This window comes from Schistocerca piceifrons, chromosome 9 (genome assembly GCF_021461385.2).
Source record: "Schistocerca piceifrons isolate TAMUIC-IGC-003096 chromosome 9, iqSchPice1.1, whole genome shotgun sequence".
In the NCBI taxonomy this organism is placed as follows: Eukaryota; Metazoa; Arthropoda; class Insecta; order Orthoptera; family Acrididae; genus Schistocerca; species Schistocerca piceifrons.
This window is the reverse complement of record NC_060146.1, coordinates 35313602-35336147: the sequence shown is the minus strand read 5'-3', so window position 1 is coordinate 35336147 and position 22546 is coordinate 35313602. Positions and strand designations below refer to the sequence as shown.

Genomic DNA, 22546 nt, shown 5'->3' with positions numbered 1-22546 from the left:
GTTGCATACCGATGCGTCCAGTTGTGCATGTTAGGCATCATACAAAATTTGTTGCATGATGTTGCGTCCAATTATGCATGTTAGTATCATACATAGCATTACGTTCAATTGTGCAATTGCCAAAGGTCACATGTCAACGTCGTGCTCCTCTTCAGATTCTTCCGCGACACCTTTGGTATCCTAATTATGTCACTCGCGTTTTTGCTTCGCATTTATCTAATCTTCCTTGTTCGTATATTGTTCTGATGACACACACATCACTCGAGATAAGGAAATTGTTAATATCAGATTGCTATTTCAAGTGCTACGACTGGTATAAATACTCGGATCTTCGCGAGTGCAACACAGTCGACAGCTGCCTTCTGTCTATTTCTGATCCGTCAGCACCTCAGCAACTGAGCGAGATGGCCGGCAAACTGCAGCACATCACTTTCCACAACGGCCAGAAGATGCCCATTGTGGGTCTGGGCACTTGGCAGGTGTGTTACGTTTTATTACGGTATGTATAGTGTGTATGTCACAGCTGCAAAGCCGGCCGCGGTCGTCTCGCGGTTAAGGCGCTCAGTCCGGAACCGCGGGACTGCTACGGTCGCAGGTTCGAATCCTGCCTCGGGCATGGATGTGTGTGATGTCCTTAGGTTGGTTAGGTTTAAGTAGTTCTGTTCTAGGGGACTGATGACCACAGTAGTTAAGTCCCATAGTGCTCAGAGCCATTTTGAACAGCTGCAAAATACTAACGCGAATTCTTTACAGACGAATGGAAAAACTGATAGAAGCCGACCTCGGGGAAGATCAGTTTGGATTCCGTAAAAATGTTGGAACAGGCGAGGCAATACTGACCCTACGGCTTATCTTAGAAGAAAGATTAAGGAAAGGCAAACCTACGTTCCTAGTATTTGTAGACTTAGACAAAGCTTTTGACAATGTTGATTGGAATATTCTCTTTCAAATTCTGAAGGTGGCAGGAGTAAAATACAGGGAGCGAAAGGCTATTTACAATTTGTACAAATAGCAGATGGCAGTTATAAGAGTCTATAGGCACGAAAGGAAAGTAGTGGTTGGGAAGGGAGTGAGACAGGGTTATAGACTATCTCCAATGTTATTCAATCTGTATATTGAGCAAGCAGTAAAGGAAACAAAAGAAAAGTTCGAAATAGGTATTAAAATCCATGGAGAAGAAATAAAAACTTTGAGGTTCGCCGATGACATTGTAATTCTGTCAGAGACAGCAAAGGACTTGGAAGAGCAGTTGAACGGAATGGACAGTGGCTTGAAAGGGAGGAATAAGATGAACATCAAAAAAAGCAAAACGAGGACAATGGAATGTAGTCGAATTAAGTCGGGTGATGCTGAGGGAATTAGATTAGGAAATGAGACAAAGTAGTAAAGGAGTTTTGCTATTTGGGGAGCAAAATTACTGATGATGGTCGAAGTAGAGAGGATATAAAATGCAGACTGGCAATGGCAAGGAAAACGTTTCTGAAGAAGAAAAATTTGTTAACATCGAGTATAGATTTAAATGTCAGGAAGTCGTTTCTGAAAGTATTTGTATGGAGTGTAGCCATTTATGGAAGTGAAACATGGACGATAAATAGTTTAGACAAGAAGAGAATAGAAGCTTTTGAAATGCGGTGCTACAGAAGAATGCTGAAGATTAGATGGGTAGATCACATAACTAATGAGGAGGTATTGAATAGAATTGGGGAGAAGAGGAGTTTGTGGCACAACTTGACGAGAAGAGGGGATCGGTTGGTAGGACATGTTCTGAGACATCGAGGGATCACCAATTTAGTATTGGAGGGCAGCGTGGAGGGTAAAAATCGAAGAGGGAGACCAAGAGATGAATACACTAAGCAGATTCAGAAGGATGTAGGCTGCAGGAGGTACTGGGAGATGAAGAAGCTTGCACAGGATAGAGTAGCATGGAGAGCTGCATCAAACCAGTCTCAGGACTGAATACCACAACAACAACAGTGTGTATGTCTCTATTTGTTCCTATGTCAGAGCCTGTTGACCACGGGCGCCATTTTGTTCAAATATGTGTGAATTCCTAAGGGAGCAAACTGCTGAGGTCATCGGTCCCTAGACTTACGCTAACTTATTCTAAGAACAACACATACACGCATGCCCAAGTGAGGTATCGAATCTCCGGCGGAAGAGCCCGCGCAATCCGTGACATGGCGCCTCAAACCATATTGGCATTCATAAGCAGACCACCCAGCAGTTTCATTTTTTATGTTTATGGTACGTGAAGTTCAGAACTAAATTATCAATCTCCCAAATCAGTTCGATGCAACTCTCAAAAAATTCTAGAGAAAATCGACTTTGAAGTGTTCCGAGGAATTTAATTCACTAAATTCAAATGTACCAAAGGAATACGAGATTACAAACGTCTAAAAATGAGGTTGACGGGAAGTGCCAAACTGCTAAGCAGGAATGGCTAGAGGACAAATTTAATGATTTAGAAGCAATTTCAGTAGGAGGAAGATTGATACGGCCTACAGAAAAATTAAAGATGCCTTTGGGAAAAAGGGAAACAGCTGTATGACCATCGAGAGCTCAGATGGTAAACCAGTTGTAAGCAAAGAAGGGAAAGCTGATAGGTTCAAACGGATCAAATGGCTCTGAGCACTATGGGACTTAACATCTGAGGTCATCAGTACCCTAGAACTTAGAACTACTTAAACCTAACTAAGGACAGCACACACATCCATGCCCGAGGCAGGATTCGAACCTGCGACCGTAGCAGTCGCACGGTTCCGGACTGAAGCGCCTAGAACCGCTCGGCCACCGCGGCCGGCCGCTGATACGTGGAAGGAGTATACAGGGTGTAAATTTTAAGTTGACAAACCAGAATAACTCGAAAAATAAGCTTCACACAAAAATTTGTAAAATCCAAAGTAGATTATTTTCGAGGGGGACAGCTGCTGGTGCTAAAATTAGCCCGCCACCCCAGCCCCCTGTAGGTGGGGTGGGAGGCAGCTTTAAAATTTCAAATCGGAACCCCCATTTTTTACTGCAGAATCAGATTCTACATAAAAAAACTACGTACATTTTGTCTTAGACATTTGTTTTGATTCTTGTTAGTTGGCGCTGTAATTCAAGAAAATCCGTGTTCTCATTTTTGCTTGGAAAATTGGTTTGTCTACCCAAAGTCTGACTGACACACAGTGTTGAACGGTGTGTTTTCCGAAACCAAATTTCGAATTATAGATGACTGTATTTTCTGACTGATGGCAATTCGATAAAATTTAAAAGAGGTAGCAAAAAAGAAAACCCTCACAGGCATAAATATAAAATATACTGAAGCAAATCAATAAAGTAAATGGATTTTTAATGAAAATTGTATTGGGATTAAAACATTGTAAATAACATCATTTTCATATATGATCTCCCGCGACCTCTATGCAGTTGGTCCGTTTCTTGACAAGTTACCTGATTTCGCACTGGAAGGAGTTTTGTCACATACGCGCAGCTTACTCGTGTCGCATGTAGGAGTGTTGGAACTTAAATAGTGGCAACTATTTATTCACAACAGATACAGAGCAGCTACATGTTTGCACCTGTTCCTGTCCTTTAAAGTAGTCAGCAGCGTTGTGTAGAAACCGTTGCCTGCGATGTGGAAGGCGGAGTATACCGTTAGCAGAACTTGTTCTGTTGATGGTGCGAATGGAGCCGTCTGAAGTATGGCAATTCTCGTGTACGACTGTGATGGTGTTATCCTAACGCATTACGTTCCTCCACGGCAGATCGTCAATGCACAGTATTACTGTTCGTTTTTGGAGGATCACCTGCGACCAGCTTTGCGAAAGAAACGGCGACACTTTCTGCCGAACCCACCCATCATTTCGCACGACAATGCGCGGGCGCATACAGCGCAATCTGTGGCTGCTCTGTTCGGTCGATGGGACTGGGAAGTACTGTACCATCCACCATACTCCCCGGGCTTAAGTCCTTGTGACTGATTTGATTCCGAAGCTGAAGGTTTGTCTACCCATTGCATTCGCTTCAGAACTGTTCCAGTGATTCGACAGGCAGTAGACCGCTCCATTCGACCCATCAACAGAACAGGCTCTGCAAACGGTATACTACGCCTTCCACGTCGCAGGCAACGGGTTCTACTACTTTGAAGGACAGTAACAGGTGCACACATCCATAATGAGATTTCCACTCTGCAGCGGAGTGTGCGCTGATATGAAACTTCCTGGCAGATTAAAACTGTGTGCCGGACCGAGACTCGAACTCGGGACCTTTGCCTTTGACGGGCAAGTGCTCTACCATCTGAGCTACCCAAGCACGACTCACGCCCCGTCCTCACAGCTTTACTTCTGCCAGTATCTCGTCTCCTACCTTCCGAACTTTACAGAAGCTCTCCTGCGAATCTTTTAGAACCAGCACTCCTGAAAGAAAGGATATTGCGGAACATGGCTTAGCTACAGCCTAGTGGATGTTCCCAGAATGAGATTTTCACTCTGCATCGGAGTGTGCGCTGAAATGAAACTTCCTGGCAGATTAAAACTGTGTGCCGGACCGAGACTCGAACTCGGGACCTTTGCCTTTTGCGGGCAAGTGCTCCACCCTCTGAGCTACCCAAGCACGACTCACGCCCCGTCCTGACAGCTTCTCTCCTGCCAGGAAGTTTCATATCAGCGCACACTCCGTTGCAGAGTAGAAATCTCATTCCGGAAACATCCACCAGGCTGTGGCTAAGCCATGTCTCCGCAGTATCCTTTCTTTCAGGAGTGCTGGTTCTGAAAGGTTCGCAGGAGAGCTTCTGTAAAGTTTGGAAGGTAGGAGACGAGGTACTGGCAGAAGTGAAGCTCTGAGGACGGGGCGTGAGTCGTACTTGGGTAGCTTAGATGGTAGAGCACTTGCCCGCGAGAGGCAAAGTTCCCGAGTTCGAGTCTCGGTCCGGCACACAGTTTTAATCTGCCAGGAAGTTTCAGGTGCAAACATATAACTCTTTTTTATCGGTTGTGAATAAATAGTTGCCACTATTTAAGTTCGAACCCTTGTATGATTTTAAGCTGACCCGTTCCACATCATAGAGAGAGATCGAAAGTAACTAACCGTTGGAAATTTTCAGTCGTCGGAAGGAGAGGTGGGCAAAGCTCTGGACGTGGCGCTGGAGGCGGGCTACAGACACATCGACACCGCCTTCCTGTACCGCAACGAGAGGGAGATCGGGGCCACGCTCAAGAAGTGGTTCAGCTCCGGGAAGCTCAAGAGGGAAGACGTGTTCGTCGTCACCAAGGTAAGAAGTCCTGCGCTGCAGGCAACACTGCCAATTTCCCTTCGACCGTGTGCTTCACGTTTCCTGTTGCAGACTCCTGTAGGTTGTAGAAGGGACATCATGGATAAAGCTTTTATTTCTAATTTCTGCTACCAGTCACTTTTTTTATTTTATGTTTAATCTAACATAATACAACGCGTTTCGAACATGTTCTGTTCATCTTCAGGCGTTTATACATACATACAGAGAAATGTTACTTAAATGGTCTTAAACTAGATTAATCTAGAACTCTTTGTCCATTGTTTGTTACTGGCATATAAAAGCTTTTCACACTATTTTCGTAACACATAACTGATGCAAATCTATCTGCAATTTATACAGGGTGTGATATCATACACAGTCAACCACAAAGAAGAAAACCAGAGAAGACATCACTGATTTCGATTTCTAGCCCCCCCCACCTCACCCAAATGCCACACCAGACGCTACAGGAACGAACAATTGACAAAGAGTTCTAGATTAATCTAGTTTAAGACTGTTTATTTTTAAGTAATATTTCTCGGTATTTATGTATAAACGCCTGAAGCTGAACAGAACATGTTCGAAACGCCTTGTATTATGCTAGATTAAACATAAAATAAAAAAGTGACTGAACATAGCCATTATGGCCGAGAATAATCATGGATAAAGTTTTGATAGGAAAGTACTGTGCGGAAATGTAAGTTTGTATGTAAAATAAGTTGCAATATCGGATCACTCTCTAGTCTACAGCTTGACGGTACACAATAAACTCCTACCTGTGAGATCTAGATGAGTTCATCGTAGCGATCAGGACTGTTGATTCTTTTATAAAATGGTTCAAATGGCTTTGAGCACTATGGGACTTAACATCTGAGGTCATCAGTCCCCTAGAACTTAGAACTACTTAAACTTAACTAACCTAAGGACATCACACACATCCATGCCCGAGGCAGGATTCGAACCTGCGACCGTAGGGGTCGTACGGCTCCAGACTGTAGTGCCCAGAACCGCTCGGTCACTCCGGCCACCGAGCGAGGTGGCGCAGTGGTTAGACACTGGACTCGCATTCGGGAGGACGACGGTTCAATCCCGCGTCCGGCCATCCTGATTTAGGTTTTCCGTGATTTCCCTAAATCGCTCCAGGCAAATGCCGGGATGGTTCCTTTGAAAGGGCACGGCCGACTTTCTTCCCCATCATTCCCTAATCCGCTGAGACCGATGACCTCGCTGTCTGGTCTCCTTCCCCAAAACAACCCAACCCAACCCTCACTCCGGCCGGCGATTCTTTTATACTATCGTTAATCCAATATATCGGCATTTTAAGAAAATATCATTACCGGCTCTCGATATATTGCAAGAAGTATCGATACACCGGGGGAGCAACTATCGACGTACCAGCTATAAAAATATCGGCTGCACATTGTAAATATACTGTCTATTTTAGAACTGTATATTTCAGTATTGATAATAAAGATTCATTAAATCTGCACATTAGGAGCCTGCCTATCCCACTTACACAAAGAATTGAAAGGAAAATGATGCACGTTCACGCTTGTCGATAGCCATTTTGTTAACAATGGTAACTGCATGTGAGTGACATAGTGAAAGGTGTCCGATGGATCCCCCGTTCGATTTCCTCACATACCGATTTTCTCCGGAACGTTCCATATCGACTTATCTGTTTCTACATTTCTGCAAACGCCAGCAACCTAGCAGCTGTAATGTCAGAATTGCCTGGTGAAGTTAAACATTGAAGTTTCTGTTTGTAGCGCCGAGCGACGATTACGTCAGCATTTCCCACCACCGCATCGAAGAATCTTGTCATTTAGATTTTTTGTTCATCATTTTCGGCAACTGTTATTATTTTTTAACGCAGCTCGTATGCTATTTCTTCACCTCAGAAATCTTGTTATTACATTCACGCCACAACCACCCTAGTGCAATCGGACTTCTTCTTTTGTGCCACAAACACTTGCTTCACACAGTCAAAGAGGAAGATTGGACATGACAAAAGCTAAAAAGTAGTAAGACTTTCACGCAGTGAAAGTAAAATTATGTCCTACTACAATTTCAAAAGAACAACTGCAGATTTTTTCCAAAAACTGTGAAAAAATATAATATAAAATAAAAATATTGGCACTCGATATTGCGGTGTTGATATCGATATATTGATATGTCGGGGGAAATATCGTCGACGATCAATGTCTATACACACTGGAGAATATCGATATATCGATATCTACCGACATCACTAACATGGACAGTGTTTCGAATACACGTCATCGGGTTCTCTTCCACGTGGAAAAGGATGTCGTCTTCTAAGCCGAGAGATGGCGTGTTCGTGGAACACCATAGTCAACCCTCCTAGATGCGAACGTACCAGTCTCTAGCCGCCGTGTCCATTAAAAAAAATGTTCAAATGTGTGTGAAATCTTATGGGACTTAACTTCTATGGTCATCAGTCCCTAAGCTTACACACTACTTAACCTAAATTATCCTAAGGACAAACCCCTGTTAAATGGGGAAATGATCCGACGTTCAGACTTCTTTCATATTGAAACGGTATATCTCCGGACATGGCCTCTTACCAAAACTTTATCTATGAAATCCCTGCTGCAACCCCTAAAAAACTGTGACAGGGGATATGAAACTCCGTATACGTCTTGTTGGTGAATGACGCAACCAGCCACAAATATTCTTAAAACGCTTTTATTTCAGATCTTCAGATGGCTGGCGTTTCAGGTTACACTAATGTTTTTACCAGCACAATGTTAGCTCTGTGACTGCACAAGAACCTTGTTTTGATAGTAGGAACATGCTAGTATGGCTCCATATATATCTAATTACACTTTGGAATAGCTCCACTCCATCTCCCATGTTATCCTGCCGTCTGAGTTGTCAGGGATGAAACAGAGAGACCGAAAGTATATCTACAACATGCACAAAAACTAGACTGCACTTATAAGAGTCGAATAACATGAAAGGTACGTAGTAGTTACGAAACGTGTAGTATTTTGTTCCATCGTCAGTTTTACGCTATTTAATAATTTCAGAAACTCCACATTTTATTTTGGTTCAAATGGTTCAAATGGCTCTGAGGACTATGGGACTAAGCTACTGAGGTCATCAGTCCCCTAGAACTTAGAACTACTTAAACCTAACTAACCTAAGGACATCACACACATCCATGCCCGAGGCAGGATTCGAACCTGAGACCTAGGCGCCTATAACCGCTCGGCCACTCCGGCCGGCCTTTATGTTGGTACATAGACTGTCACTCAGTGAAGTGTGTCAGTAGCTCGTGATCTTACGGTTAGCATCAGCCTCGATCATCAGGTCCCGCGTTCGATTCCTGGCCGGGTCGCATTTTCTTTGCTATGGACAGGGTGATGTTGTCCATCATCAAACGGGAAAGTTGCCGTAGTACCGTCAAATAATAACGCTTGCACCAAGCAGCCAAACATCCCGAACAGGATGCCGGTATTACTAAACACGAAAATAACTCTCTCGGTTACATTTTCAATACTAAACCGCTGAATCGTTTTCGATGAAATTTGGTATGGGGACAGCTTGAACTCTGAGGAAGAAATAGGCTACTTTTAAAAGAAAAAGAAATTACCTAAGAGGGAGAAATAAGGAACGGAACTTTCTTTTTACATCACTGAGTATACACCACGTAAAACATTGTTATGCTCTCACCGATCCATACGCAACACTCGATCCATGCTGTGCGTGACGTGTCGTCATGCATTCAGAGAGATGTGGGGTTGGTTGGGGGGGGGGGGGGGGAGGGGGGTACACATGACGAGCTGTGCTTACCTGAGCAAGCAGACACATGAGGGTAGCTGACGTTATCACACATACAGCAGCTTACATCCTCACCATTGCTCACCTTGATAAAACTATCACAAGTAAGCGCAGGCACAGTTAACAGATAGTACGTAGTGTAGCGAGCAGGAGAGAGAGGTTGAAAGTGGGACACAAAAAGAAACCAGTGTGGCCATCCGGTTTGTCCATACAGTAACAATTGGCTCCTTCGTTTTCTCAATACAGTATGGCTACGCTCTTACCACACATACACCAACAGCAAAGGTGAGAAACTCATGGACAGTCATAGAAATATTCCAGTTTGCCGATGGAAGTTCCTTTGTACATGCGTGCATCAGCTGTAGAATGGAATGACAACAATGAAAATTTGTACCTGGCCGGGACTCAAATCCGAATTTCCCGCTTATCGCTTGGTTGACAATATAGGGAACTCAAAGTCTGGCCGTGAGTTGTGCACCGATACCCAAATGGTAAGGCGACTGTTCTCGGTAAGTGGGATATTCAGGTTCGAGTTCCAGACCAGCACAAATTTTCATTGTCGTCATTCTTTCCTCCATACGGTGGTTGTCCATATTGGCAATTGAGAATACGTTTAATGTGAATACGGAAGTGTCTAACATGAAGCTGAGAGCTGGCAGTTTTTACTATGTACAAATGAAATTGGGGAAGTGCAAGCAGGCTAAATCAGAAAAGGATGAGAGAGATTCGTGTAGAAATTGAGAAAGAAATCGCTGTCAGAAAAAATTAGGAGGCTTGCAGGAAGATTAATCGGAACCATTACACTGTAAGTCGATTTGAACCTGTTTACTTCGTCTGCCTCCACAGTTTCTCCCCACAGCTCCCTCCATTACGGAATTAACTTACTTCTGCCTCGGAATGCGTTCTCTCCACCCAGCCCTTCTTTTAGTCAAATCGCATCATTTAGAAGCAGTAACTCTTCATTAATTAGTGGAGGCTAGTTCATACTCAGGCAACGATGGCGTATGAAGGGATAGGACACATCATGGTTTGAATGATAGCAGATGAGAATAATCCCCATGGGTGGCCGACTACGGTAGTTTTAGAACACTACAGGCAATCGTCTGGATAGTTGGTAAAAGAGTTTCACACGTTAACTGTCATTCGAGCATTAGGCCGAGATATTTTAATGCATTAGTCAGTCGGATAGGACAGTCGTAAATGGTTGGATTAAAGTCATGGACGCAGATGCTGATGGTAGTTCCCCCTATAATTATTGCCTAGGTTATGGGAGGAGTAGACTGGTTAAAATGGAGTTGGATGGATCGTTTCGAATCGTGAACTACAGAGCTGAGAACAGAAGGCATTGAGAACGCTTGACAGTTATAGACAATGAAGCAAATTAATGTGCCGAGAGTAGAAATAAAGCTCACCTGAGCAATATGAAGGAACTGGATCGCACAGTTTTATGTCTAAAAAATCTAGCATAATTATCGTTTTCAATATTTTGGTAATGTAATCAACCACAATTTAGAGTTTTGTAAGACACTTAGGGGCCCATTCGTCCGATTATAAAGAATCGCTCGACGAAAGATCCGTTCCCAAAGATTGGAAAGTTGGACAGGTCACACCAATATTCAAGAAAGCATTAGGAGTAATCCATTAAATTACAGGCCAATATCATTAACGTCGATATGCAGCATGATTTTGGAACGTATATTGTGTTCGAATATTATGAATTACCTCGAAGAGAAAGGTCTATTGACACACAATCAACATGGATTTAGAAAACATCGTTCTTGTGAAACACAATTAGTTCTGTACTCGCACGAAGTGTTGAGTGCTATTGACAAGGGATTTTAAATTGATTCCGTATTTCTGGATTTCCGCAAGGCATTTGACACTGTACTACACAAGCGGCTTGTACTGAAGTTGCGTGCTTATGGAATATCGTCTCAGTTATGTAACTGGATTCTTGATATCCTGTCAGAGAGGTCACAGTTCGTAGTAGCTGAGGGGAAGTCATCGAGTAGAACAGAAGTGATTTCTGGCGTTCCCCAAGGTAGTGTTTATGGGTCCTTTCGCTGTTCCGTATCTATATAAACGATTTGGGAGACAATCCGAGCAGCTGCCGTAGGTTGTTTGCAGATGACGCTGTCGTTTAACGACTAGTAAAGTCATCAGAAGATCAAAACAAATTGCAAAAATATTTAGAAAAGATATCTGTATGGTTCGAAAATTGGCAATTGACCCTAAATAACAAAAAGTTTGAGGTCATCCACATGGGTGCTAAAAGGAATCCGTTAAACTTCGGTTACACGATAAATCAGTCAAATGCAAAGACCGTAAATTCAACTAAATACCTAGGTATTACAATTACGAACAACTTAAATTTGAAGGTTCAAATAGTTCAAATGGCTCTGAGCACTATAGGACTTAACATCTATGGTCATCAGTCCCCTAGAACTTAGAACTACTTAAACCTAACTAACCTAAGGACATCACACACATCCATGCCCGAGGCAGGATTCGAACCTGCGACCATAGCAGTCGCGCGGCTCCGGACTGAGCGCCTAGAACCGCTAGACCACCACGGCCGGCAAATTTGAAGGAACACATAGAAAATGTTGTGGGAAATGCTAAGGAGAGACTGCGTTTTATTGGCAGGATACTTAGAAAATGTAACAGACCTACTAAGGAGACTGCCTACACTACGCTTGTCCGTTCTCCTATAGAATACTGCTGCGCGGTGTGGGATCAAAATGGTTCAAATGGGTCTGAGCACTATGGGACTTAACTTCTGAGGTCATCAGTCCCCTAGAACTTAGACCTACTTAAACCTATGGACATCACACACATCCATGCCCGAGGCAGGATTCGAACCTGCGACCGTAGCGGTCGGGCGGTTCCCGACGGTAGCGCCTAGAAACGCTCGGCCACCGAGGCCGGCTAGGTGTGGGATCACCAGATAGGATAGGCGCGGTACATCTAAAAAGTTCAAAGAAGGGCAGCGTGTTTTGTATTATCGCGAAATAGGAGAGTGTGTGTTACTGAAATGATACAGGACTTGGGATGGACATCATTAAAAGAAAGGCGTTTTTCGCTGCGGAAGAATCTTCTCACGAAATTCCAATCACCAACTTTGTCCTCCGAATGCGAAAATATTTTCTTGACGCCGACCTACATAGGGAGAAACTATCAGCATGATAAAATAAGGGAAATCAGAGCCCATATTTTCTTTCCGGGTGCTGTACGATATTGGAATAATAGAGAATTATGGAGTTGGTTCGATGAACCCTTGCCAGGCACTTAAATGTGATTTGCAGAGTGTGCACGTAGGTGCAGATGTAGATCACTTCACTGCTGTAGTTGAGAAGATACAAAATTATTAGAAGGAAAGAAACCATGAAATTTTTTATTTTGAATTAAAAAAAAGAAAATATGTTTTTTTAAACATATTTCTCTAAGACTCAGAAATTTGTCAGCCGAGAAATATAAAACGACAAAAGAAGTCTTGTGGTTGATTATATTTCGAGAAAATGGACAGTAATGATTACATTACTTTTTTAACGTAATGTTCTTTCTTTAAATTGTATGGGATTATTCACAAGTATCTCCGAGGTTTCAGAAGACGACTGAGAGAAATCTATAAGCCATATATAATACATACATCAGTGGATAGTGCCTCTCTCCAGGTTTGTAATTCAGTTTACAGGTACTCAGCACATAGGTGTACCGTTTGTGATGAGCCAGTTACCAATAGGACAGTAAAAACTATTGCCATACACGTTGCAGCACGTCATGGTTGATATGAGCGACCGCCTAAATTATTATTCCATGCAGCTCTTCCAGCTTAAATGACAACACACGATCTTTGACATAATCCAGTAAAAGGGAATCAGATGGAATGAAGTCAGGTGACCATGGGAACCACTGAAGCAGAGGGGAATTATATAAGAGGGACCACGCCCAGTCCATGGCTGAGGCAATTCGACATTGAGGTAATCACGTCTGAAACAATGTATGACTGTCCCATAAACTTAAGCAGAGGACGTGGCACAAAAGACGTTAACTTTAGGTGAATCACGAATGTGTCCCGCAATCTCGTGTGGTTTTTACGTGGCCCGGACACGCATTTTATGACAGATCACCTTCCCAGGCACATGAAACATAGCTTCGTCTCAAAAACCAACTTCTGTGAAACACCGTTGACCTCCAGCAGCTGTTGCGAAGTCATGGCAAAAGAGAACGAAGCTCAATTTCCCGAGTTGTCAGTGCATGCGACAACTGCAACCGGTACGGCTCTCCACGCATATGTATGCGGAGAATATGCCAGATAGCTGACTGTGGTACATGCCACACGTTTGCTCGCGGGTGTCGATGATTTCTTCTGACTCCTGACGAACTGTTTCCGCCCGCGCTCCACCTTCCCAACTTGTGGTCACAGCTGGCCTCTTATTTTTATTTTTATTTTTTTCGCACCATGTAAGGAGCCAGTACCACGGAATGTGTTATACCAACCATGGATTTTCCGTTGGTGCCTTAACCTGACATTTGGTACGAAATCGTCGCTGAACCGTCACGACTGGCACATTTCGTAAATCGTGAACACAAGACGCATATATTGCTGCACTATACGCCGTGTTCTGACATCCCTCATCTACCGTGGAGCACTCTGCAGCTCCGCCAGTGCGTATAAAAGCCCCCGTAAACGATGAAACAATATGTCAAATCTTACTATTGTTGCCAAAGATTTGACAGTGTACTATTCTGTTTTACGTGTTTGTCAACACAGAGGGTGTGTGACAGGAATTTTGATTGCCAGAAATTTCACAAGATGGCGGACGTTGTTTGTGTTTTGGTTACGCCAAATCCATTATCTTTAATGAAAAGTAGCTTTATTACAATAAATCTCACTACACCACGAATTTCCACAACTATGGAAACTACGATCAAGAATAAAAACAAAATAGCACCGGCGGTTTCAAAGCTGTAGAGGTATTGCATCTTTCCCTGACATATATTACGCAGGAAAATCAGTATTCCACTACGCACAACATACGAGCAGGAGTGCAAAACATAAAATATATCGAAGTTCTCAAGTTCTTCCACATACATGTACATGTCCCCAGGTTGAGATATTTTAATGAACTATCATTAGAGGATCAAGTAGCAGAGAATAAATTTTGGTGTTCTTTTGTCTCCTTTTTCAATGTGAGGGTGAGTGTAACATTTTCCTTAACAGGTTTTCATGTGTACATTTCTCTCATTTTAAACCGTCTCTGGACCAGACGACTTGCTTCCTACTTCTTCTTCTCCTTCTTTTTCTTCTTCTTTAAACACAGAGTCAGAGTAAATGTTAGAAATGCTTTACATTCGTTTGTAGCCAATCCCACTAGTGTCAAAACGCAGCATACGTGAACAGCATCTGATTCAAAAGTGAGATTAAATTGACAATCTTTGTTGGTATGTGTAAGGGCTTGTTTGACAGATCCCTGGCTAGATGAGAACCAGTTTGACAAATGCGTTTGATATTTAACGAAGGAATTCACCAAACAGCATTGCAAATTGAGAAGCTTTTTTTTATTATTTTCGCTACAAGTTTCGGCAATTCAATATGCCATCTTCAGGCGCCATATGTACACTACTCAAAAATTATCGATGCTAGCAAGCTGCGTCTATCTGTTTCTTGATGTCGTGAATTCTCAAGTGCTTCCTTCGAATACTTACTGCAACTGTCTTCGAGGAAAGCACTTGAGAATTCACCACGTACAGAAACATATGGCCCCAGTATGCCAATACCGATAATTTTTGAGAGGTACATATGGGGCATGAAGACAGCATATTGAATTGCCGAAATTGGTAGCGAAAGTAAAATTTGTCAATTTGCACGGTTGTTTGGCGAATTTCGTTGTTAAATATTTGACCAGCCGCTGTCACACGCCAACAATAGATCAACGGAGAAATAAGTCCGACTGTTTACGAGCGCCTTTACGAGTCGAAACTAGGAGAGATGGTCTATCCACTGATATGTGTCATTTTCCTTTATGTCTTCTAGTTCTCGGGTAGTCGTCTTCCGAAACCCCGAAAGTGATTATGAATAACCCTGTACTCCTCGCCATGGAAGTCCAGCATGCTCACGCGCCTCTACAACCATATACCGAAATGGTTCCTTTTAAAGGGTGCGGCCGATTTCCTTCCTCATTCGTGAACCACTCCGAGCTTTTGCTCCGACACTGGTGACCTTGATGTCGACAGGACGTTAAAGCCTAATCTTCCTTCCCTCGTTTCATCTACGAACGTAACTGTTCCATTGTATAAAGTACGAAGGTCCGCCAAATGATTTAAGTGACTATGGTGACATTTACCTTTTTTACCTAGATAAAGAGTATCTTTATCCTCCAATTTTTAATATTTTCGTTATTACGAGGGTGAGTTAAATGAAAACCTTAAATATTTTTTTAAATATTATTTATTGTGCAGAAGTGGTACAAAGCTGTATCACGTTTCAACATAATCTCTCCCACGCTCAATGCAAGTCCTCCAACGCTTGCAAAGTGCATAAATTCCTTTAGAAAAAAATTCTTTTAGTAGTCTGCGCAACAACTCATGCACCGTGTGGCGTACCTCTTCATCAGAACGGAACTTGTTTCCTCCCATTGCGTCTTTGAGTGGTCCAAACATATGGAAATCACATGGGGCAAGGTCTGGTGAGTATGGTGGATGAGGAAGACACTCAAAATGCAGGTCTGTGATTGTTGCAACTGTTGTACGGGCAGTGTGGGGCCTTGCATTGTCATGTTGCGAAAGGACACCTGCTGACAGCATTCCACGTCGCTTTGATTTGATTGCAGGCTGCAGATGATTTTTTAGGAGATCTGTGTGTGATGCACTGGTGACAGTGGTCCCTCTAGGCATGTAATGCTACTAAATGACGCCTTTTTCATCCCAAAAGAGAGTCAACATAACCTTCCCTGCTGATGGTTCTGTTCGAAACTTCTTTGGTTTTGGTGATGAGGAATGGCGCCATTGCTTGCTCGCTCTCTTCGTTTCAGTTTGGTGTAAGTGAACCCAGGTTTCGTCCCCAGTAACAATCCTTGCAAGGAAGCCATCACCTTCTCGTTCAAGGCGCCGAGTAAGTTCTTCACAAGCATCAACACGTCGTTCTCTCATTTCAGGAGTCAGCTTCCGTGGCACCCATCTTGCAGACACTTTGTGAAACTGGAGCACATCCTGCACAATGTGGTGTGCTGAGCCATGACTAATCTGTAAACATGCTGCAATGTCATTCAGTGTCACTCGGCGGTTTTCCTTCTCTATGGCTTCAACTGCTGCAATGTTCTGTGGAGTCACAACTCGTTGTGCCTGACCTGGACGAGGAGCATCTTCCACTGAAGTCACACCATTTGCGAACTTCCTACTCCATTCGTAGACTTGGTGCTGCGACAAACATGTATCACCGTACTGAACCTTCATTCGTCGATGTATTTCAATAGGTTTCACACCTTCACTGCGCAAAAGCCGAATAACAGAACGCTGTTCTTCGCTGGTGCAAGTCGCAAATGGGGCGGCCATCTTTATACTGATACTGCGACGGTATGTGTGCAGCTGCACTATGCTGCCAGCTACAGGCCATACTGCACGCTTACCAACTTACGGGATAAAGGCGCGAAATTTCGATTTGTTATTACAAATTTAAGGTTTTCATTTGACTGACTCTCGTAAATAGCCATTTTGCATTTTTACTTTCTCTGGATTTTTATTCTCACTACAGTCGACCCCGATTAGCTATCATAAACCCACTAAAGGCGATCAATACATTGGTGAATGACGGAGTGTACAATGATGGAGGTGTTTTCATCGACATATCACTGTTTTAACTAGCCCAGTTTAGCAAGTGAGAGGACAAGATAGCTTGATTTTCATTTCCAGCTTCCATTCATGGGCATGCGGCAGTCGGGGGTGGAGAAGTACCTCAAGAAGTCTCTGTCCGCCCTGCAGCTGGACTACGTGGACCTCTACCTGATCCACAACCCCGTGGGCTTCCAGGACGTCGACGACGGCGGCTTCCCCAAGGACAAGGACGGCAACGTGCTCCTCGACGTGACCACCGACCACGTCGCCATATGGAAGGTACGAGCCGTGTAGCTCCTGCGCGTTGCACGGGCTCGCATCGCACATATTGCCGTCCGCGAAGTGTACAGCGTGCAGGAAAACAACCTGGTAATAAGAGTCAGAGCAGGATAGGCTATCGATGAATCGCACAAAATTTCCGCTATATCCGCAGGTCGGAAATTCAGCACAGTGTAACCACAGCCAAGAGACGACGACCGACCAGCGACGAGTCCACAGAAATGTGTGCACGTCAACTCACTCGCCGCAGCAGATACCTGTTATGCTAAATTAATTAAATAGACGACAGAGGGATAGGGAAACAATTAAAATCGCTCAAAAGAGGAAAGGCCGCTGGACCTGATGGGATACCAGTTCGATCTTACACAGAGTACGCGAAGGAACTTGCCCCCCTTCTTGCAGCGGTGTACCGTAGCTCTCTAGAAGAACGTAGCGTTCCAAAGGATTGGAAGAGGGCAAAGGTCATCCCCGTTTTCAAGAAGGGACGTCGAACAGATGTGCAGAACTATAGACCTATATTTCTAACGTCGATCAGTTGTAGAATTTTGGAACACGTATTATGTTCGAGTATAATGACTTTTCTGGAGACTAGAAATCTACTCTGTAGGAATCAGCAGGGGTTTCGAAAAAGAAGATCGTGTGAAACCCAGCTCGCGCTATTCGTCCACGAGACTCAGAGGGCTATAGACACGGGTTCACAGGTAGATGCCGTGTTTCTTTGACTTCCGCAAGGCGTTCGATACAGATACCCACAGTCGTTTAATGAACAAAGTAAGAGCATATGGACTATCAGACCAATTGTGTGAGTGGATTGAAGAGTTCCTAGATAACAGAACGCAGCATGTCATTCTCAATGGAGAGAAGTCTTCCGAAGTAAGAGTGATTTCAGGTGTGCCGCAGGGGAGTGTCGCAGGACCGTTGCTATTCACAATATACATAAATGACCTTGTGGATGACATCGGAAGTTCACTGAGGCTTTTTGCGGATGATGCTGTGGCATATCGAGAGGTTGTAACAATGGAAAATTGTACTGAAATGCAGGAGGATCTGCAGCGAACTGACGCATGGTGCAGGGAATGGCAATTGAATCTCAATGTAGACAAGTGTAATGTGCTGCGAATACATAGAAAGAAAGATCCCTTATCATTTAGTTACAATATAGCAGGCCAGCAACTGGAAGCAGTTAATTCCATAAATTATCTGGGAGTACGCATTTAAAATGGAATGATCATATAAAGTTGATCGTCGGTAAAGCAGATGCCAGACTGAGATTCATTGGAAGAATCCTAAGGAAATGCAATCCGAAAACAAAGGAAGTAGGTTACAGTACGCTTGTTCGCCCACTGCTTGAATACTGCTCAGCAGTGTGGGGTCCGTACCAGATAGGGTTGATAGAAGAGAGAGAGAAGATCCAGCGGAGAGCAGCGCGCTTCGTTACAGGATCATTTAGTAATCGCGAAAGCATTACGGAGATGATACATAAACTCCAGTGGAAGACTCTGCAGGAGAGACGCTCAGTAGCTCGGTACGGGCGTTTGTTGAAGTTTCGAGAACATACCTTCACCGAGGAGTCAAGCAGTATATTGCTCCCTTCTACGTATATGTCGCGAAGAGACCATGAGGATAAAATCAGAGAGATTAGAGCCCACACAGAGGCATACCGACAGTCCTTCTTTCCAAGAACAATACGAGACTGGAATAGAAGGGAGAACCGATAGAGGTACTCAAGGTACCCTCCGCCACACACCGTAAGGTGACTTGCGGAGTATCGATGTAGATGTAGATGTAGCTGAAGATAGTGGTTCCAGTCTCATGTAGGTGTCCCTTAAATTCCTACCCGTGATAGCTTACATAGATGATAGAGGACGGTAGGAGAGCAAACAAGAAAGCACTGCATGACAAGGTTCCCCAAACTGTCTTCTGCAGAACGCTGGTGTTCCGCGGAAAGTTTTGGATCACCTCGTTTCCGAGAGTTCCGGAACCTACACAGAAAATTCAAACAAAGATCAACATAAACATCATTTCCGCCCTTTTTATTGTTAATGAAAACCACACATTGCATGTGGTACCACCATACAGCGAGACCTTCAGAGGTGGTGGTCCAGATTGCTGTACGCACCGGTACCTCTAATACACAGTAATACGTCCTCTTGCATTGATGCATGCCTGTATACAGGGTGAGTCACTTAACGTTACCGCTTAATATATTTCGTAAACCACATCAAATGCTGACGAATCGATTCCACAGACCGAATGTGAGGAGAGGGGCTAGTGTAATTGGTTAATACAAACCATAAAAAATGCACGAAAGTATGTTTTTAACACAAACCTAAGTTTTTTTAAATGGAACCTCGTTAGTTTTGTTAGCACATCTGAACATATAAACAAATACGTAATCAGTGCCGTTTGTTGCATTGTAAAATGTTGATTACATCCGGAGATATTATAACCTAAAGTTGACGCTTGAGTACCACTCCTCCACTGTTCGATCGTGTGTATCGGAGAGCACCGAATTACGTAGGGATCCAAAGGGAACGGTGATGGACCTTAGGTACAGAAGAGACTGGAACAGCACATTGCGTCCACATGCTAACACCTTTTTATTGGTCTTTTTCACTGACGCACATGTACATTACCATGAGGGGTGAGGTACACGTACACACGTGGTTTCCGTTTTCAATTACGGAGTGGAATAGAGTGTGTCCCGACATGTCAGGCCAATAGATGTTCAATGTGGTGGCCATAATTTGCTGCACACAATTGCAATCTCTGGCGTAACGATCGAACAGCGGAGGAGTGGTACTCAAGCGTCAACTTTAGGTTACAATATCTCCGGATGTAATTAACATTTTACAATGCAACAAACGGCACTGATTACGTATTTGTTTATATGTTCAGATGTGCTAACAAAACTAACGGGGTTCCATTTAAAAAAACGTAGGTTTGTGTTAAAAAACATACTTCCGTGTATTTTTTTATGGTTTGTATTAACCAGTTACACTAGCCTCTCTCCTCACGTTCGGTCTGTGGAATCGATTCGTCAGTATTTGATGTGGTTTACGAAATATATCCAGCGGTAATATTAGGTGACTCACCCTGTATATATGCATACCATCCACAAGTTCATCAAGGCACTGTTGGTCCAGATTGTCCCACTCCACAACGGCGATTCGGCGTAGATCCCTCAGAGCGCTTGGTAGGTCACGTCGTCCATAAACAGCCTTTTCAATCTATCCCAGACATGTTAGACAGGGTTCATATCTGGCCACTCTGGTGCAGCGATGTCGTTATCCTGAAGGAAATCATTCATAAGATGTGCACGATGGGGCGCGAATTGCCGTCAATGAAGACAGATGTCTCGCCAATTTGCTGCCATTATCGGTCGGAGGATGGCATTCACGTATCGTACAGCCGTTGCGGAGTCTACCATGACCACCAGTGGCGTACGTCATCCCCAAATAATGTCACCGCAAAACATCAGGGAACCTCCACCTTGCTGCACTCGCTGGACAGAGTGTCTAAGGCGATCAGCCTGACCGGGTTGCCTCCAAACACGTCTCCGGCGGTTGTCTGGTTGAAGCCATATGCGACACTTATCGGTGACGGTTCAAAAATGGTTCAAATGGCTCTGAGCACTATGGGACTTAACTGCTGAGGTCATCAGTCCCCTAGAACTTAGAACTACTTAAACCTAACTAACCTAAGGACATCACACACAGCCATGCCCGAGGCAGGGTCCGAACCTGCGACCGTAGCGGTCGCGCGGCTCCAAATTGTAGCACCTAGAGCCGCTCTGCCACTCCGAGCGGCTCATCGGAGAAGAGAACGTGATGTCAATCCTGAGCGATTCATTCGGCATGTAGTTGGTCCCATCTGCGTCGAGCTGTATAGTGTCGTGGTGCCCAAGATGGACTTCGTTATGGACGTCTGGAGTGAAGTTGCGCATCATACAGCCTATTGCACACAGTTCGAGTCGTAACTCGACGTCCTGTGGCTGCACGAAAAGCATTATTCAACATGGTGGCGTTGCTGTCATGGTTCCTCCGAGCCATAATCCGTAGGTAGCTGTCATCCACTACATTAATAGTCCTTGAGCGTCCTGAGCGAGGCATGTCATCGACAGTTCCTGTCTCTCTGTATCTAAACAGTCCTCCAAAGTAGTACGTTCAGTCAACGATTTAACAATTGCAAATTTCAGGGAAAGCCTACAGCAGTTAGACTGGGATGAGGTGTACCGTGAACCTGATGCCAATTTAAAATATAATTTATTTCATGACATTTTTGTAAATGCATTTGAAAACTGCTTCCCCAAGAAAATAGTTAAATATACTCGTAAGAAACCTTGTAACAAACCATGGCTTACTAAGGGTATAAAAGTATCTTGTAACCGGAAAAGGGAAATGTATCTGACAGCAAGAAAGAGTAGTGACCCAGAAACTATCAAAAATTATAAAAACTACTGTGTTATATTAAGAAAAGTTATTAAAAAATCCGGGAGTATGTGTATCATGTCTGAAATCAGCAACTCGGATAATAAAATTAAAACAATTTGGAAAATTATTAAAAGAGAAACAGGTCAACCAAGAGCAGAGGAAGACAGTATTACCATCAAATTGAATGAAAACTTTACAAACAAAAAGTCAGAAGTTGAAAATATTTTTAATAATCATTTTCTAAATGTTGTGGATATAGTAGGATCCAGGTGTTCATTAGAAGATGCTAGGCTGTTAATGGAAGAGGCCATACCTATGCAATTTGATACAATTGAAATCTCACTCACTTCTCCCTCTGAAATTAGGAAAATAATAAACTTGCTTAAAATCAAAAACTCACATGGAATTGATGGCATTTCCAGCAAAATACTAAAAGCTTGTTCTCAACAGATAAGTAAGATTCTCAGCCACCTGTGTAATAGCTCTCTGGAACAGGGCATTTTCCCTGATAGACTGAAATATGCTATTGTTATACCTTTGCATAAATACGGGGATAGATCTGATGTCAACAATTACCGTCCAATCTCCCTTCTAACAGCTTTATCCAAAATTTTTGAGAAAGTAATGTATTCAAGAGTAGCTTCACATATCTGTAAAAATGAAGTACTAACAAAATGTCAGTTTGGTTTCCAGAAAGGTTTTTCAACAGAAAATGCCATATATGCTTTCACCAGTCAAATTTTGAATGATCTGAATAACCGAACACCTCCCATTGGGATTTTTTGTGATCTCTCAAAGGCTTTTGATTGTGTAAATCATGAAATTCTGCTAGACGAGCTCAAGTATTGTGGCATGAGTGGGACAGTGCAGAAATGGTTTAATTCGTACCTAACTGGAAGAGTGCAGAAAGTTGAAATAAGTAGTTCTCGTAACATGCAAA

At 43.4% G+C, this 22546-nt stretch overlaps 1 protein-coding gene across 1 annotated transcript in view; it reads left to right on the top strand.

Moving 5' to 3' along the window:
* Positions 1–404: 404 nt before the first annotated feature.
* LOC124717314 (1,5-anhydro-D-fructose reductase-like) overlaps positions 405–22546 on the top strand; it is a 42720-nt gene continuing 20578 nt past the window's right edge. Inside the window, exons 1-3 of the mRNA XM_047244145.1 lie at positions 405–479; positions 5087–5254; positions 16973–17173. Coding sequence (XP_047100101.1) covers positions 405–479; positions 5087–5254; positions 16973–17173 — 444 coding nt within the window. The remainder of the gene's footprint in view (positions 480–5086; positions 5255–16972; positions 17174–22546) is intronic.